This window comes from Mya arenaria, chromosome 10, assembly GCF_026914265.1.
Source record: "Mya arenaria isolate MELC-2E11 chromosome 10, ASM2691426v1".
Taxonomy (NCBI): domain Eukaryota; kingdom Metazoa; phylum Mollusca; class Bivalvia; order Myida; family Myidae; genus Mya; species Mya arenaria.
In genome coordinates, this window is record NC_069131.1 from 24,908,653 (window position 1) to 24,927,940 (window position 19,288).

At 34.8% G+C, this 19,288-nt stretch overlaps 2 protein-coding genes across 2 annotated transcripts in view; one reads left to right on the forward strand and one right to left on the reverse strand.

The window, feature by feature from the left end:
• The first annotated feature begins 5,481 nt into the window (after nt 1–5,481).
• The window catches only part of LOC128205638 (uncharacterized), a 45,626-nt gene continuing 31,819 nt past the window's right edge, over nt 5,482–19,288 (forward strand). The window contains exons 1-3 of the mRNA XM_052907443.1: nt 5,482–5,986; nt 9,780–10,086; nt 17,558–17,697. Of these exons, the coding sequence (XP_052763403.1) occupies nt 5,903–5,986; nt 9,780–10,086; nt 17,558–17,697 (531 nt within the window). The 5' untranslated portion in view covers nt 5,482–5,902. The remainder of the gene's footprint in view (nt 5,987–9,779; nt 10,087–17,557; nt 17,698–19,288) is intronic.
• Nucleotides 13,108–14,977, reverse strand: LOC128205639 (uncharacterized). Its single transcript, XM_052907444.1, has 2 exons — nt 13,784–14,977; nt 13,108–13,310 (listed from the first exon to the last, which is right to left on the reverse strand). The coding sequence occupies exons 1-2, from the start codon at nt 14,687–14,689 to the stop codon at nt 13,272–13,274; spliced, it is 945 nt and encodes a 314-aa protein (XP_052763404.1). The 5' UTR covers nt 14,690–14,977; the 3' UTR covers nt 13,108–13,271.

Sequence of the window (19,288 nt, forward strand, 5' to 3'; positions counted from 1 at the left end):
ACTTGATCACTATATACCACCGTAGTCCGTTTCCGCACGCGTAACGTGAATACTCAGGATGTTTATAGTCTGAGTCACAAAGACGCCATTCACATCTTTTTTAACCAGTTTCTTTCGTCCAATTAACGAAAAGACTCGAAGGAAAATAAACGGCCGAAACAACATTGACTGTTGCTGCTTAGACGGAGGTCATGGTGAATAGCAACATAGACTAATAATGCACCAGTCAATTGTAACCACGCCCCCCACCAGAACCGGGGAATAGCGGGGACTTTGACTTTTGGTCCAGCCAACCCCGGCTAAAATCCCCGCCCTGCGGAGATGAACTGATGATATAATCCCCGCCAAATGCCCCCGCACCCAAGGGACCTTAGGTTAGGCCCATTCCCCGCTATATTTTGCGCGAAGATAAAACCACCGCATACACCCGGCACTGCGGGGCCACCTGAAAGGTAAAAACACGGTCCACTTTCCCGGCTTTCCCCGGTATACCCCCGGACCTGGGGGGGGGGGGGCGTGGTTACAATTGACTGGTGCATTAAGGTCAATATAAATTAATTGCTAGATTTTCATCCAATTATTTTTTTAATGGAGTGGGTGACATTTTTTATATTGGATAAACCTTTCACCGTTGAATGAGTTCATGCTCTTTCTTATTGCTCCAGGGACCATATACATGTGTTTCTAGACGGACCACGAACACGATCGTAACAATTTTCCTTTTTTTAGATGTGAATGTTATACATCGACACCAAAGGTATGAATAAACGCCGTACCCGGACAGTACCGGTCCGATACGCAAATACAGTTCAACATTTTTATTTCTGTCAATAAAATTTAAGGGGCAGCGAAAAAAGAAAAAAAGGTCAATCGATTATCGAGTGGCTGGATTTATTGACATGCCGCTATATATCAAGTAACCCAGTAGTCAAAATAATATCTTGGCGGTACACGTATTAAATCTTAAATGAATAAGTTGCTAAAGTTGAAAAAAATCACAATATTATGTATTTTATTATACTAGTATACCGTATTGGTAAGGGGCCCTTTATCGCCAGGAAGTGGGTGCGGGTGTTCCTCGGTCGCAGGCTCTATGAAACTATTATTTGGTGCAATTGTCAGAATCTATTGTACGTAAAATTAATGAACAAAACAAAATCCTCTATTTTTAATTAGACCACAAAAAATACAAACACCAAAAACATTTCGTGTGGTTATTCCTTACATATTTTACCCCAATATAAAAAAACCCTCCCGTCTGACCCGTGTTACGGTATTTAAACAATCGACCATCTCCGTCAAACTTCGAGATAGATCAATTCTGTCGGATAATGGCCGAAGTGTTCCGATTGCGACCCGTGCTGCTAGATATTTTTTTAAATGTTTCAAAATAGACGATACGTCGTCTGCTCGAGTTATTTGTCGTAGGAATATTGGCGGGAACGCACGGGGTGTTCGTGCAGGGGTATTCGAGATAGTGGGCGATGTGGTTTCTTCACTCGAGGCTTTTTTATTGGCAGCCTGAACACGTTAGTGATATATGCTTGTTCCCACCTATCCACCTGTTTATATTGAATGATATTATTCAATGATAGTCTCTACATACAGGAGGCAGATTTATCTAGGATTAACAGATAGTTTCTTGAGTAGACTGTATCAATTTGTTGTTATGCTATATTTTAGTTTCGTTTCAGATGATTTGTGCGACCCCCTTTGTTGTTGCGCTACGTTTATTACTTTACGCTACGTTGCGCTACGTGTATTACTTTACGCTACGTTGCGCTACGTGTATTACTTTATCTGTCGTTTAAAAAGATGTGTTTTGCGGGAACAGTTTTCTGGCGATTTCACATTCGACAAAGCGGCACTCATGTGATATGACTTCCATCTGACACAGTTCAACTAGAATACAATTTTTTTCAATTGATCTGTGTATTTGCTGCCAATAACAAGCCATGTTCCTGTTAAGTGTTTATTTGCATTCGGAGCTTCTTGGCAATTTTTATCGAAATCAACCTCGGATGTATTTGGTCGGTTTACATACTAAGAAATCGATAAAGCCCGCTGCAAGTAGATCGAGTAGTAATAAGCAGTTAAATATAATGACTTAACTCTTTGGAATCTGAATTATGTTTTCAATAATACACTTCACCGACAATCAATTTAAACTTAGATCAATAAATACCACAGGTGTTCGTCACATAGCCTGGATACAGTAATACATTCTTTTTTTAAGTATTTTTTTTTATTTATTTATTTCGGTCAAGATAGTGAATACATGTCATTTAAAAAGAAAATATTCCACTATTTTTCATGAAAGAAAATTAGTATAATATATAAATAAATATTTATTTATATATAATACTAATTTTCTTTTATGAAAAAATTGTGGAATATTTTTTAAATGACATATATTCACTATTTTGACCAAAATAAATAATAATTAAAATTTAATTTTTTTTATTTTTTTTATAAAAAACTGTATCCATGCAATGTGACGAGCACCTTTGATAAATACAAGCTAAAACACTACATTTAATTAATGATAAAATTACAAAAATTACGAACTTCTTCTACTGATGTACCGGCATACATTCTAGGTTGTTTTTGATAAAAATGGCCGAGGAGTTCCGAATGGTTAATTTGTTTTAAAACGAGAAGTGTGATGTCGGCTAAATTTGTTAAAATATAGGGGTCTAATCTGTGGTGTTCGGTATTATTGCTGAATTTCACCATTGTGAACTAGCACATGTTGTCTGGGATATATTGACTATTTTGATTAGGAAACAAATGTTTTACACGATACTAATGAGTAATGATGATTATGAACAACAAACTGCTTGTCAATGACCCATTACCAAGCTGGTGGTAATGCACCAGTCAATTGTACCCCCCCCCCCCCCACCAACCCCCAGGTCCGGGGAATAGCGGGGATTTTGACTTTTCAGCCAACCCCGGGTAAAACCCCCGTCCTGCGGTGACGATCTGATGGTCAAATCCCAGCCAAATGCCACCGCACCCCAGGGAGCCTAGGTAAAGCCCATTCCCTGCTATATCTTGCGTGACGACAAAACCACCGCATTCACACGGCACTGCGGGGCCACCTAAAACACGGCCCATTTCCCTGGCTATCCCCGGTTTACCGCCGGACCTGGGGGCCGTGGTAACAATTGACTGGTGCATAATGCCTCCTGAATATCATTGACCAGCTCCCAAGTTCTCGAAGCATCTTGGGATTCACCCTCGTGAACACCAAACGTGAATATTTCACTCGTGGCTACGCCACTCGTAAAATATAGCTTTTGGGGGTCACTCGGTGAATTATATTACAATCTTACACTGAAATAAACTAAAACCCTCTGCATATTATTTTAACAGTAAATGTTCACAATTTGGCAAAAAAATATGCGGTTCTTTTCTGTTGAAATTAACTAGCTTCTTTATATAACTTACTTCATAAAATATTACTGTATTTGAAGCGGCATCGTCGAATACTCCCGATGCACCACTCCACTACGCTTCGTTGTGTATGAAGTGTAACTGAAGAAAAAATGGTTGCCGACAATGTGGAAGCAGAAGAAAACGATATTATGATCAAATCCATCAAATAAACAGAGGATAATTATTTCTTTCCGTTAAGGTCGTTATATATTTCACCGAGTGAGCAAAAAGATATATTCAATTTTGGTGTTTACAAGGTGAAATATATTGCTATCATACACTGAAACAAACAATTATTCTTTTTACTATTTGCCTAAAAATGGAGTATAAAGTCAATTTATTACACTTTTTTGGATAAACGCGCCAATTTGTATGCGCACGTAACGTCATTTAGGAAATGACCTCGTTGAATTTGTGTCCCAGCCCTGTGCGCGCTAAAGTTTGATATGGACATGAGAGCGGGCTATAATTTAAAAACAATGAAAAATATCAATTTTATATATTTTCACTGTTTGAACAATGAAAAATTAATTTTATTTCACTGACAAATCTCTATAAACCGCTGGAAAGCATATAATAAATGACAACCATCTCTATGTCTTTTATCCGATTTAATTGTTTCATTAAAATAAAACTGTTTAACATACCCTCTTTTATATAGTGTATAAAGGTTACGAATATCAAGTGAACCAACATACATGTCATATTTCCGAGAGGCTTCCAAGGGGAATTTGGTCTGAATTCCGGGTGATTTTGATACTACACCAGTGGACTTTTACGCAGCGAAATTTAGCGCAATATCTACATTTACGATACTAGTATAAGAATAAATACAGATACAGCCTCTAGTTACAATAATAATTACAATAATGTTTGGACTTAGTCATCGTGGGCCTTCATGGAATTTCACACTCATAATAGTATGAATGCTTGCCACTGTCAACCTTGAGCTAATTTAAAAAAAAAAAGAAAAGAAAAAGGAAAAAGGAAAGAAAAAAATAATTTCAGAGGATATGGATCTCCCGGCGGAGGACCAGGGGATGGGTCGGAATTCAGGGGGATTTTGCATGTATGCACCTAAACCATTAAGAGCTATATGTTCAATTAAGTTGGATCGTGGCTAACTTATGTTTGAGCTTGTACAACTTTCTAATACACAAAATAAATCTGAAGCATTTATGTTAGGTAAATATATATATCAGAAGCATTTAAGATCCGATATACTTTATAAATGAATATATAAACCAGATTATTAATTGGTTCATCGTAATAAGCAGCTTTTTACAGTAACATTTAAAATATTAAGGTAATGTTTTATTCTTATGTTTAGCCGATGATTTTAATATTTTATTGGTCATATTAGTAAGTCATATGTTGAAAATTGTATATATACGAAATTCAAATGATATTGAACTATATTTGATGAATTGCAGTAGAATTATTTTTAGTTCATCCTTTATATGTCAATCAGAATATAATTAAGTCGCTCACTGCATGCATAGTATATAGTAGTAATTAATGTTGATACATTCATATGTAAATATACCCCCCCCCCCAAAAAAAAAAAACCGTAAAGTTTACGAGGAATAAAATATGAAGGTCTGTTCTGTTTATCAGCATGTCATTTTTTTCACTATGACAAGGTTAACAGCTGCTGTAAGTTTTTTTTATTTGTTAGTGCATGCACAGGGGTTTCTCTCGAAAAAAACTATTCTTATATATATATAAGAATATTTTTTTTAGAGAGAAACCCCTGTGAGTGCATGTAGTTAGATATTTGAGACGAAACATCATGCTTCCAGGTTGCATACTAGCATAGAATGTGTGTATAATTGATTCTTATTAAGTATGCTTATATTATTCTTTTTTTTGTAATTTTCGTCATGCACCATATCTGCATTATTTTTGGCATTTGACATTCGGAAATAAACAAATATTGACTTTTTTGTTAAACATAATAGTGATGTGTAGCCGTAAAGCTATTACGCATGCGTATAAGTTGTTTACATGTACATATGTCACGTGACAATAAATCTAAAGATGGCTTCCTCAGAGCAAATTAGAACGTTGCAGGGGATAAAATGTTTTTGTAAACAACAATGAACTTGATCAACTTAGCATTGGTGGGCAAGACAAACAACAAGTGTGAAACTTGTTGTTTAGACTGCCATGATTCTTCCGCTGTACGCTGAAAAGTTATAACACAAGACAAAATATTAAAAAAAACCACTTTCTGCAAGAAGTTGTTTACAATATTGACATTCACTCGTACTCATTTGTTTTTTGCAGTTTATAATATATGGTTAATTTTATTTCATTGTAATATACCTTAATGTTTTAAGCAGCATACGCATGAAAACGTGAGCTTCAAAATGTCAAGAATGTGTCTGTGTTCAGAGGTTCCGGTTGATTGCCTTGTGCCAATTAAGAATAATTAGCGGGTTTAAAAAGAATCATTTCTATGGATGCACAGCGCAGAATCGGTCAGTACCGGGAAGCTCCTGGTTCTGACATTGTGAAACAAGGACTCCTGAAGAAATTGAAGGTACTAAGTTGCATTAATACAGTGGTTAAAAATAACACTTGATTTAGATCTAAGGATACGAATATTCAAATAATTTTATCATGATATATAAATTTTATCATGATATTATATATTTTTTGCTATATAATGAATTGGGATTAATAATGGTATCTTGAGTTAATTTTAATTGAATATTGTCAATTTTTTATCTGATTGTTTTTACTGCTGTTTTGTTAAATGTTTATATCATTATTTCATACATTGTATGTGTTAAAGCTGCACTCTTATAGATTGACCGTTTTGACATTTTTTTATTTTTTGAGCTAATTCTTGCGTTTTTATCTGAAAACCAGTGATATAAGACTGCTGGCAAAATATCAGATTGCAGATTTCATATGAACATTCGAGAATTGATGTTTTATGTGTAGTGTGTGTGGGTGCTAGTGTTCCGGCGGTCGTGGGTTCGAGCCCCACACCGGGCGCACTTTTCCTCCTAGGTTTACTTTATATGGTCAAAAGGGTTAGTAACGCTTTTAGAAAAATAAGTTTTTTGGCAGATTTCCAAACGATTGAATTTGATGTGTTCTTTAGTGAATTATCTTATATGACTGAATTGAATGTAACGATGTCAAAAACAGCTGATTCTGAGACAAAAAATTGAAATAAAGGTGAAAACTGTCAATCTGTGAGAGTGTAGCTTTAACTTTTCGTACAGGATGTTTGTTTTTTTATTCCATATCACACTGTAGCCTAATGCACTAGTTTAAAAAAAAATCATGTTCTAAACAGGTTGGTCATAAAAAGGGTGTTCTGAAAAATATTGAAATTGTATTTAAACAAGTATTTGATGTTTGAAATAGATTATTAAAGGCTACATTCATATTTTACCATGCTACTTCGAAAGTATTTTGCACAAAACAAGAATTAATTGCATTAAAATATAGGCTTTAAATACTTCTTTCAACAAAGCTTCTAATGGCACAGGGAACACTTTTGCATTGTTATCGGTAGATTCATTTAAACACTGTTATGTTTTTATGGTAAGGAATAAAAAACAAGAACCATAAACTCATAACTGTTGGTTGGATATTGACTTTTCGTGCACAGAACTAATATGAAATTACATATAATGATTATATGGCTTGTTTTATGGTCTTTTATAGACGTAATAATGCTTATCCCAGGATCCCAATCAGAATGAATGGCATCAAAACAATTTTGCTGTAAGAAAAACATTGAAAATCTTCTCGTCTGAAACCGCTAGGCCCATATCTTTGATGGCACAAGAAGCTGGTTTCATGGCTAAAATGAGAACCGTTGATGATATTTTTGTATTACAAAATTTGATGAACAATTTTGACTTACGTTGTCATTTTTTGAAGCAACAGCAATAAAATGTAGACCATGACTACTTATATTATGTTGTCTTTGGATGAGCTTTTCTGTGTCCTTTTGATCTACTTTCTTATTTTAGAAGCTACAGCAATGAAATTTGGATGATGTTTACAGTTCTGAAAACAAATATCAATGTTGTGCTAGGATGACGTTAAAGCTGCACTCTCACAGATTGAACGTTTTTAGCTTGACTATTCGAAGAATAAGGAGAGCTATACTACTCACCCAAGCGTCGGCGTCTGCGTCGACGTCACCCCTTGGTTAAGGTTTTGCGTGCAAGCACACATAGGTTAATATCTCAGCAACTACTTGAGGTATTGCATTGAGACTTTATGCAATAGTACTCAACTATCCAACCTACTTAATTAACCAAGTTTGATAACTCTACTTTGCATATAATGCCAATAATAGGCCTTTATTATTTGACTTAGAAATTCTGGTTAAGGTTTTGCGTGCAAGCACACATAGGTTAATATCTCAGCAACTACTTGAGGTATTGCATTGAGACTTTATACAATGGTACTCAACTATCCAACCTACTTAATTTACCAAGTTAGATAACTCTAGTTTGCATTTATTGTAAATAATTGCCCTTTATTATTTGACTTAGAAATTCTGGTTAAGGTTTTGCATGTTAGCACACATAGGTTAATATCTCAGCAACTACTGGATGAATTGCATTGAGACTTTATAAAATGGTACTCAACCATACAATCTACTTAAATAACCAAGTAAGATAACTCTAGTTTGCATTAAATTCAAATAATGGCCCCTTTTTAATTCAACATAGAAATTCTGGTTAAGGTTTTGCATGTAACCACTTTTAAGTCAATGCTTCAGCAAATACATCATGTGTTGCATTGAAACTTTACATACAGGCTCCTAACCATTTAACCTTCTTATTTAATCAAGTAAGATTTTTGCCCCTTTATTATGCGACTTCGAAATTCTGGTTAAGGTCTTGCAAGTTAGCACACATACATGTAGGACACTATCTCAGCAACTTCTTGATGTATTGCATTGAGACTTTATACAATGGTATTCAACCACCCAACCTAATTGATTAATCAAGTTAGATAACTGTGTTTTGCAAATAATGGCCCTTTATTATTACACTTAAAAATTCTTGTTAAAATTTTGCATGTAACAACATTTATGTTAATATCTCTGCACATCATGTATTGCATTGAAATCTAATCTAAAAGTGATCCATGCATGTTTCGCCAAAACTTTTCAATCCTTACACTGAAAAGCGGCGGAATAGTCGAGCGCGCTGTCTCTGTGACAGCTCTTGTTAAGTTTTGTCTTGGAACGAGCCAATTTATGGGAAAATGCATGCAAACCAGTGATATAAGACTGCTGACAAATCATTAGATCGCAGATTTTTATATATTTAAGTTTAAAAATTGATATTTTATTATTTTTCTTAAACCATAAGTAACAGTTTCAGCCATAAAACATTAATTTTGGAAAAGAATTATGAAAATCTGCGATCTGGTCTTTTGTCAGCAGTCTTTTATCACTGGATTGCAGATATTTACGCAAAAAAATAGCTCATTCCAAGACAAAAAATAAAAAGGTTGTAAAAACGGTAAATCTGTGAGGGTGCAGCTTTTACCACTACAGCATTTAACAATACTGGATCATAGTTTAATCCCTAACCATTTGCCATTAACCAGTAAACTCATTCATTCTCATAAAAAAAACGGTTTTAAATTCACTTTGGAAAATATCAAATTGATATCTTTCACTGCTTTGAAATTATAGCCAGCTCTGATATTGAAAACGAATGTCAGCGCGCTCAGGGCTGGGATACATTTTTGATAAAAGGCATTTCACTTACAATTTGGCACATTTTTTTTAAAAGTACAATAATTGTCCTGTTTATCATAATTGTCCTGTTTATCATACAATGAAAAATTTATCCATGTTTTTTTTCACTTTAAATGAAATCATGGTGGCGGGGCCCATTTGATTAGGGGAAAATAGCGTTGTTTCGGCAAAAGCAGAAAAATACTAACAGGATTTATATAATGTGCATCTTGTTTTCATACATTTTATTCAACAAACCCATCAAGATATTCATGAATGGCACTTTATTGCTACATTTGCTAAAAGAGGTTGTGCTTCTAAAAAAAAAAATGTCACGTTGCAATCAGTGAAATATAGCCTCGGTGCTCACTGAGTACTTCATGAGTGAAATATGTCTTTTGCTGCAGCACTCACAGTGAAATACATATCAAAATTTTACTGTGAAACAATCGTTGATCATCTTCTGTACAATTATAATGAATTCCTTATTAATTCAGTTGATATCATAGCATTATCAGCAATCAATAAATCATTAATGAATGTCATACTATTTAATTTTTAGTTTAAAATATTATAGAAGTTAAAATGTTGCTTACTTGTGTTTCAGACAATGAAGAAGAAATATTTTATTCTCCGATCAACAAGCAGCAGTGGGCCCTCCCGCCTGGATTACTACGACAGTGAGAAGAAGTTCAAAACTGGACATCTTCCTAAGCGCTCCATCCATCTTTTTAAATGCTTTAATATTAACAAGAAAATTGATAAGCATAAAAGTGTGATTTCAATATTCGAAGGAACCGAATGTTTCTCAGTTATTGCGGATTCTGAAGAGGAACAGGAAGATTGGTTAAGCAAACTTCTTGAATACCAGAATGAATATCTGCCCGATGGGGAGGGCCCTAAACCTCATTTTGGTATGTACACATTATCACTTTTTTCATTATGCGGAGTTTTTGCTAAAATAGGGTTTAAGCTAAGAGTTATAGAAGGGTACTGCAACCTGTCCCTTTTTGGTAGCACCCTTCTGCCCTCATGGAGACCAGCATGGGTACCCTCCTGCCTTCATAGAATTAAATGCTTAAAATGATAAAAAAAACTTTTTTCTTTCAAAAATCTTAACATACCATTATGAATTCATACAAACTTGACATATTTGGCAATGGTAACTTAGGCACAATTCTTACTTTTTATTTTGTGAAAATCATAATGTTTAAATTCTTCCATGCCAGACAGACTGAGCCCTTTTCTCCCTAAGCACCATTCCTTTTTTCTGCAACACACTGTCCCTTTTCTGCAGGTCCCTGTCCTTTGAAAGCCTGGCTAAAACCCTATAAAGAGTCATTGAAGGGCGCTTAAATTCATCCTGTCATTTTTGTAGCACCATTCTGCCCTCATGGATACGAGCATGTGCACCCTTCTGCCATAAAATGAAATTAAATGCTTCAGACTGTCAAAATTTATTTTGTTTTGATTAACACATATATGATACATTTATTAATTTATACATACAAGCTTGTTTGGCAGTTAAAAGCTTCCTTATAAATTGAAATGTAATATTTTTTCCAAAATAAAATGCGTAATGTTCAAGTTCATCAATGTGCCCTTTCCTCCCTCAGAACCCTGTAGGCTCTCTTCTTCAGCACCCTGCCCTTTTTTAAACATGGCTAAACCCTATTTATGAAAAAAAAATCATCTTCTTAGGCCTAAAAAACATTTGGTTCGGGTTACCCGACCCTACCTACGAAAGAGGCGTCAACGCTACCGTTTTTATAGTCAGTTTGAAAATAAAATGAAAAATAAAAAAAAACATACTTGCTTTTCAATATGTAGTTTAAATCTTGAATGCTTTATACAGTATATTTACTTTAACACCATTCTCCAATGATGAAAATAACATTCTTATATATAGCCTAATTAAAAAAAATAAAATAAAAAGCCTACCAACCCTACCTATTTTTGAAAAGTATGTAACCCTAACCAAACCTTTTTTTACATTGACATTATAGTTAGTTCAACAATTTGACCAATCAATTCAGCCTTCATTTAAATAGTAATTTCTTATCCAATCAAAATAAAGTAAAACTGTGATGTACGTGTACCTGTACGCCAAACATAATTACATATGTACATGTATGGACTTTTATGCAATACATTAGATTGTTTTCCAAGGAATCAATTTTGGAAGTTTTAACCCATTTTTAGGGAGTAATATACTTGAACTTTCAAACTTCCTTTAAAGGAAGCCCTGACAAACATGTTGAAATGCAAAGTTCCGAAGTGGGTCTTGCTCAATTGTAAATTTAGGGCTTCCCTTAAGAATTTTAAACTGCCATCACAATACCTTGTACCATAAATATTGAAAGTTTTTCACTGAAATGTGAAAGTTTTTGTCTCTGATCACAGCAGATTGTTCCAATATTTTTTTTAAAGATGCACTCTTACTCTCAACTGAGATTAACCACAATTTAATAATAAAATTGTTTTGATATATCAAAAAGGATGAAAAAATGTCGAAAACACTGGCTCTTGTGAAGGATTCCGAGTTTAATTTGAAAGAAAGGTGCAGAAAACATGATATTTCTACCTTATGAGACAATATTAGATCACTGTAAATCTTTTAGCATTCACCAATCATTTAATATTTTTGCGTTTTCAGCTATTAAATACACAGTTACAATCTTGTTATATAAATCAGTAATTAATATTTTCCAAAAATCTATTATTTAGTGTGTAGCTAAAGATACATCACACAAAAATTTGTTTGTTATACACGTGTATGTATTAATTTTGAATAAGCGTCCCACTTTAACTATTATGTTAGAGATTAAAAAACAACGACAAAGAAACACTAACTTTTGGGAGATTTCTCCAAAATAATGGAAGTTATTGTGCTACCAATGACTCAAATTGAAAGTTTTGTCACATTTTAGAGTTAAATACACTTCCAAACTTCCTTAAATGTCAGCCCTGGGTAGTTCAAACTTTTAGTACAAGAATTAGATGTCTTACTTTAAGAGTTACATGTATCTCCAGGATGGATAAATGTCATGGCAATTTTTACATAAAAGTGCAAAAAAATAACGTGACCATGTTTAAATTTTCTTAAAAGGGCATCTTGGTATAATCATAATAGCAGTTTAGCAGTGATATTAACATTTGATGACTAAGACTTATAAGCATCTGTATAAACCGTGATTTATTAAACCAGTTGTCTAAAAAGCCTGCCCCCCGCTATTACACACACTGCTGCTTGTAGGAATTAAAATACAAAATTTATGCTGATACTAAAACAGTGTACTGTGCTATTACCAAACCCTTTAAAATGTAGATTTTCATATCACTGTGTTTTGAATATTTTTATCAATTAATAAATCAAGCCAAATAGTGCCTGCATTAAATTTGCAAATGGCAGTGTTTTTTTCCCATTTAGGGGAATAGTGGCGGGGCCATTTGATGGGGTAAAAAAAACGTAGTTTTGGCAATAAGGGGAATAATACTAACATAATTATATAAGTTTTAGCTTGTTTTCAAACCTATTATACAACAAACTTATGGACTAATTCATAAATGACTACTAATTGATACATTTACTGAATGATCAGAGGGCATTTCTCCCCAGAAAAGGGATTATTTAAGTGGGTATGGGAAATATACACTTTTTTCAGGAAGAGAATAGGGTCGAAAACCCCCACTGTATTTTCATATCACTGTGTTTCAAATACAATTTTTAATTCCTGTATCAAGCCCGTAACAGTGCCTACATTTACATTGGCAAGACATGATTCAATGAAATTTCATCTCATACAGGGTGTTTTTTTTTTCTTAAAAATGGAAGGTGTCTGAGGCCTTTGAGAAGGGGAAAAATTTGCTGTGTTTAAGTGAAAAAGGGGATTTTTTTGTATATGATGTGTGTTTTATATTTGTAGTAGTGCTAATGTAAAGTCAACACAAGGGTGAAGGCAAGTACAAAAGGCTATGTCTATTTAACAGTTTAATACACAATCTACAGTTGCATGTTATCCTATCGAGCTATAGTTAATGACTGACGCTGGAGCGTGCCGGGCTCCGCGGGCTCTGGCCAATCACGTGGTCAGTCTATCTATAGTCCGTTCCATAGATATAGAACATCTTCCTCGTTCTGGAATAAAATAAGTTATTGCATTACAAAATGAGATGCTAATACCAATGTGGATTAGTTGTATACATTACATGTAAAAACAATAAATCGTGCTAGTTAACCACTGCTCCTACATTGTTCAAAGCACAGGTAAAGGAAAATGTGCTTATCAGCATTTGATCGCTGATTAGTGGTTAACCCAGTTCTGATCATAGTTGCGCACATTCCTTCTCACAAATCTGCCAGACCGTGTTACATAAGGGGAGCCTGATTCACTGTTTGAATTGCTTGAAGTCGGAATTTGACCTGAGCTGACCGACTGGGGCGCATCTGGGGAAATCGGAGAGCTAGCCGAAATGTTGTAATCTAAAGGCAGGATGTCTGACACAATTTCATTTGTTTTATGTAGAACTTTGCGATTTCGGCGGTAAATTTTTCCATCTCGTGTTTGTACAGTGAATGACCTCGGTCCATTTTGTTGCGCGACTTTTTACCATGTCGATGTAGTATTCCGGTGTGTCACATGAATATCCACATGCACCGTCTACAGCACTAGCGTCAATGTCATGTACAGATTTGTGGTAATTCTGGTTACTTCTGCACATATGTCCAAAATGATTTTGTTTTTGGCACTTGTTACACAATTTGCCAAATGCTGGGCACTGAGTTTTGGTAGGTCCGTGCACTCGTCCGCAATTGTCACATGATTTCTCATATCGTTGATATGAACGTTGTTGTTGGCGCTGCTGTGGTGGTTGGCGCTGCTGTTGGTGGTTGTCCGGTGGCTTACGTCCGTTACGTCTGTGTATGGCGTCCACGGGTGTTGGGGTGACTGGCGGTGTGTCCGTTTGCGTTGACGTCAAATTCATGGTTGCCATTTGAGTCTGGCAGTACTCAAAGCTTTGAGCTATCTGGAGTGCTTTGTCAAGCGTTAGCTTCTCTCCTTCATTGATGAGTTTTTCCCTTATTCTTGAATTGTTCGTGCCGAAAACGATCCTGTCTCTGATCATTTCGTCTTCGTTTGCGTTGAACTTACAGTCACGTGAGCGTAGTCGTAGTCGAGTGACAAATTTGTCGATAGTGTCAGCTCCTTGAACTTCGTTGTAGAATCTGAAGCGCGCGAAAATTGGGTTGAGTTTTGGCTGGACGTGAGCTTGAAATTTCTTGTAAATGGATTTCAGGCTCTTTTTCTCGGCTTCAGTCAGAGTCCACGCTTGATGAACGTCGCGGCCTTTGTCGCCTATCCACAAGAGAAGATATGACACTTTCTCTATCTCTGATTTGGAGCTCAAAGGTCCAGTGAAGATGAGTTCCACGTGTCGCTTGAACCTTTCCCACGCCTCCGGGAGGTTTGTACTGTCCCAATCCATGCACGGAGGTGTAATTCCTGACATATTCATATTTCGCTGTTATGAATTAAGTCCAAATAATGTCAAGATCACTGTCACAGGACTACGTAATTCGTCTATTTTCTGACATCATGTTTTATATTTGTAGTAGTGCTAATGTAAAGTCAACACAAGGGTGAAGGCAAGTACAAAAGGCTATGTCTATTTAACAGTTTAATACACAATCTACAGTTGCATGTTATCCTATCGAGCTATAGTTAATGACTGACGCTGGAGCGTGCCGGGCTCCGCGGGCTCTGGCCAATCACGTGGTCAGTCTATCTATAGTCCGTTCCATAGATATAGAACAATGTGCATGTTTAAATTTCAATTTGCTATTAAACAATTTCAGGGCCTTTTTTACCAGTGATGGGGAAGTCCTTTTTGTAAAAGGAAAAAAAAAACATTTATTTATTTTTTCCGTTTCGAGGAAACATCACAGAGTACCAGTACTTTTTGAAATAATTTGGATCCATCTGAGAAAAAATATCAATAGAGCAATAGATAAGTCGCACAGAAGCATCATTTATTTAATTGTGAGATTTTATAAAAGATAATAAATTCTCACTGGAGGGGAATTTATATTTTTATGGGAAAAACGAAGCCTACTATTAGGCCTAAAAAAAAAATTGTTTGGTTAGGGTTACATCCTTTTCAAAAATAGGTAGGGTAGGTAGGCTTTTTATTTTTATTTTTTTTTTTTATTAGGCTTTATATAAGAATATCATTTTCATCATTGGAGAATGGTGTTAAAGGTATCTTCTGTATAAGCATTTAAGGTTTAAGGTATTAGCCGCGTAATACACACTTTTATAAAAGCTTTAACCGACAACATAGTTATAATCATGGTACACTATGGGACTTTTATCCAAAGTTTGAAGATTTTTTACCGTGAAATAAACACAACAGTTTCTGGTAAAATAATACTTCAGTTAACAGAAAACTTAAGTTCAAACGAACAAATTATTGATACACATGGATAAAAATCATTTTGATTGATCTTGTGAGTCTTCAGAACAGAGCAGTATTTCGATGTTTGAAAATATATAGCAGCTTTACAAAATTCATAAAATGTAGTGAAATATAAGGCGAGTTGCTGAAATCATTTTAAATATTATCTATGATGTCTATTGAACAATTTAGAAGACAATTTATGATAGTTTACCGTCCAGTTTTGAAGAAAATATACATAATGTCATGTAACCATACATTTTTATAGCTAATAAAATGCTTAAAAATCAACCTTTTTCTTGTAAAAATTTATAAAGCTTAAATGGACTTATTCATAAAATGTACTTTTTCAAATAAATGAATTTAATTATGATACTAACTCAGAAATAGAGTTTAAAACAATGAGTGTACTTTTAAACTAAAATATGTAAAGAAACAAGAACACTAAGTGGGCGGTAATGCCCCTCCAAAAATGTCAGAGTGAAAGTTCTCAACTAATGTCTTTTTAATATTTTAACATGTAAACAATATCTGTGGGTAATATTTTGTCATTGGTATTCTAACATTAAGATTTTTTCACAATAATTCTTCACTCTTCAACATTTGAAGTTTGGTCTGTTCCCATGCTTTGTACTTGTAGTGTGAGCACAGATGATAACTACTCAATGCTGAGTCAATGCTGATTTGGTTTTCATGCCCCTTCAGGTACTTTACCCATCAAGAATGTTTAGTGCTGTAACGAAAAAAGGTGTACTTTAAAGCCTTTCTAACTAATAAGTATAGATAACTATACTGCCATACATATACACAATAAAATATAAACAAGCTGATACATATATGTTAGAAATAGGTAACGTACCAAAACACATCATTTTTAAACAAAATTTTAAGTCTAATATTTTTCTAAGATATAACAATCAAATTAAAGATTATATACTCATCATATACATAAATATTGTACATAAGTACATATCAAAATATGTAACATATACATAAGTACATATAAAAATATGTAACATGTACATGAATACATGTACAAATATGAACACGCTGTCTAAACATTTAGCTAACAAAAATGATTTAAGAATTTCAAAGATAAATTAAAAAACAAACATTTTTGAACACATCAACGTACAAAACTGCTCAAGGATACTTACATTCATAGCCCTTTGATACGAATATCTGAATATCCCAGTTCCATGCTGATTGTTGACAGTTCGTTTTTTCGACAGATAATCTTCTCTTACGCGTATAATTCACTTATAATCCATGTTTTACTGTAATGACTCAAGTTGTTAGATGTATCGTAATCAACTGTCAGCGTGCACTTTAAGTGTTTATTTATTTTAAACGTATATTCATGAGAAATACTTCACAGAGTTTCCAAATACTACAATGTAGAAATTCCATTATTGACCTATGAATAGCGGGGAAATACCTTCTGTTTCTAAAAATAGCAACATCCGGTACAGGCCGAATACGCTCGATGTTCGTCGCGATCTGTTACGGCGAGTGGCGATATATGTCAATGCTACCCGAGTTTTATTACATGACTAATACCTTAAACTACATATTGAAAAGCAATAAAAAAAAAAACGATTTTTTTTTTTTTTTAGTTTTTCATTTTTTTTTTCAAACTGACTATAAAAACAGTAGGGTCGGCGCCTATTCCGTAACCCGAACCAAATGTATTTTTTTTTTAGGCCTTACTTTAAGGGTAAAAAAAGAACTGTCATAAAATATTGTAGTTCAGATGAATAGCTTATAAATATGAGTTCAGTTAAAAACTGTTCAATGAGCTAATAGCTTGAATTATTAACTTCAGCTTGGCCGCATAATTTTCAATAAGCGGGCGTCTGCTAAATGTTATTGTGACCACCGTGAGTTCTGATGAAAATTGTAACGTATTTGTTTTATTTGTCTTTACAGAATACGTGTGGCAAGGCAGTATCAAGAAGAAGTCCAAGACCTCTTGTACACGGATTGAAGGACCATACAGATTATGTTTGTCGAACAAGGAAGTTAGTCTTGTTGAGCTTGACAAATTTCATCCGTCATATGTCTTTCAGGTATGTAATACTACATTTGTATTGACTTGCTGAATATTTTTTTTTATTTTTTTAAGGTCCTTTTTATTTGTGACCTTTGTACAGTACACTCAACGAGTTAGACCCACTTTCCTCACTCACTCCGAGGGATAAAGTCGATGATCGCGGGTTTCCTCCGAGGGTAAAACTGTTGCCCTTGCTAAAATCCCCCCGAGTTCCTCCGAGTGGCTGGCTTACCGCCGAGTTTAATATGAACGATAGCCTTGAGAATCGTCCGATTTTATGATCCCGCGGCGGAACTCCGAGTCTAATCAGATAAGCAAGAAATCATTCTTGTTCAGAAGTTACATATTTTTATTCTTATGCACATTGTTTAGCGTAAAAGATTCTTACATGTACCAACGTTTAATTTGTATTAATGTCCGTAAACGCCAATTGAATATTGTCTTGAATTATAAACATTGAATCATTAAAGTATATCCACTAAGTTATTGCATCATAAAGCAGCCGACTATGTACGAGATTCTGAACCATGACCTCTGACGTCAAGCGCGTGATCAATACAATGTAGAATATATACTATTTATAATTGGTGGTTAAAAATAGCTATGAAGTTTCATGGAATTTTTCACAGAAAAGGAGGCAAGAAGGCCTTCAAAACCATGCGCTGTGAACTTTGAACGCGTGTTTGACCTCCTGATTTTCCGAAAAAATGTAACCTAGAATTTCATGTGTTTATCAGTCATTAGTAAAACATGTTTATAAGATTCATGAGCAACTAGTGAAATACGACTGCATTCTTGTGGTAAGCTAATTTCATGCAAAACGGGCAGAGGAAAAAGAATAATAGCAATTTAGTGGAGCCGTCGTAATCTGTTGAAAATTTTAATAAAATAAATATAACTTTAGCGTAGATTTTTATCTAGTGTCGACTTATCACCCTCCGAGGTCCTTAAATTCAAACTCCGAGTAACGCGGACAGTCGATAAAATCATTGTGTTGGCCGCGATAGCAAAAATCCGCGAAGGGAAACAGAAAGTGGGTGTTACTCGTTGAGTGTACTGTACATGTATTTTGGAGTTGGTCAATTTATGCCTTTATATCTGATACGGACAAAAAATGGTTTGGTTAGGGTTATCATTTTCAAAAACAGAAAGGGTAGGTAGGCATAGAAAAATCCGACCCGAGGGCACGCGCGTAAGCCGGTAACGAGGCTTGCCGAGTTACCGGTCACGCAGCGTGCCTGAGGGTCGGATTTTTCGATCCGGACCGGAAAAACATGATTTATATTTTTTCTTGCATACCTAAAATTATGAATTTGTTGAAAAATTGACGTAGAAAACGCACTTTTGTACATTTCGCCAAAAAGCGCGTGCGGCGTTGAGTACTGACGTCATAAAGCGCAGTAATTTTAAATCACTATCGACGTCAATAGTTCCTAAATAAAAATCGGGCTTTTACGAGTATTTATTTTCAATTTTAATTAAAAGTATTGTATTCTTATATTTTTGATTCCGCTTTATTGAAATTGCATATATACTTTTCATAAATCATACAATAAAAGAAATAAGAAGTGGCGCGTTGTTTCGTGTGACTCATCTTACATGGGGGT

Coding starts and splice junctions, on each gene's coding strand:
- LOC128205639 (XM_052907444.1), bottom strand. CDS start 14,689: ATGAATATGTCAGGAATTACACCTCCGTGCATGGATTGGGACAGTACA. Junction 13,311..13,783: donor CGGAATACTACATCGACATG/GTAAAAAGTCGC, acceptor ATTTTATTCCAG/AACGAGGAAGATGTTCTATA.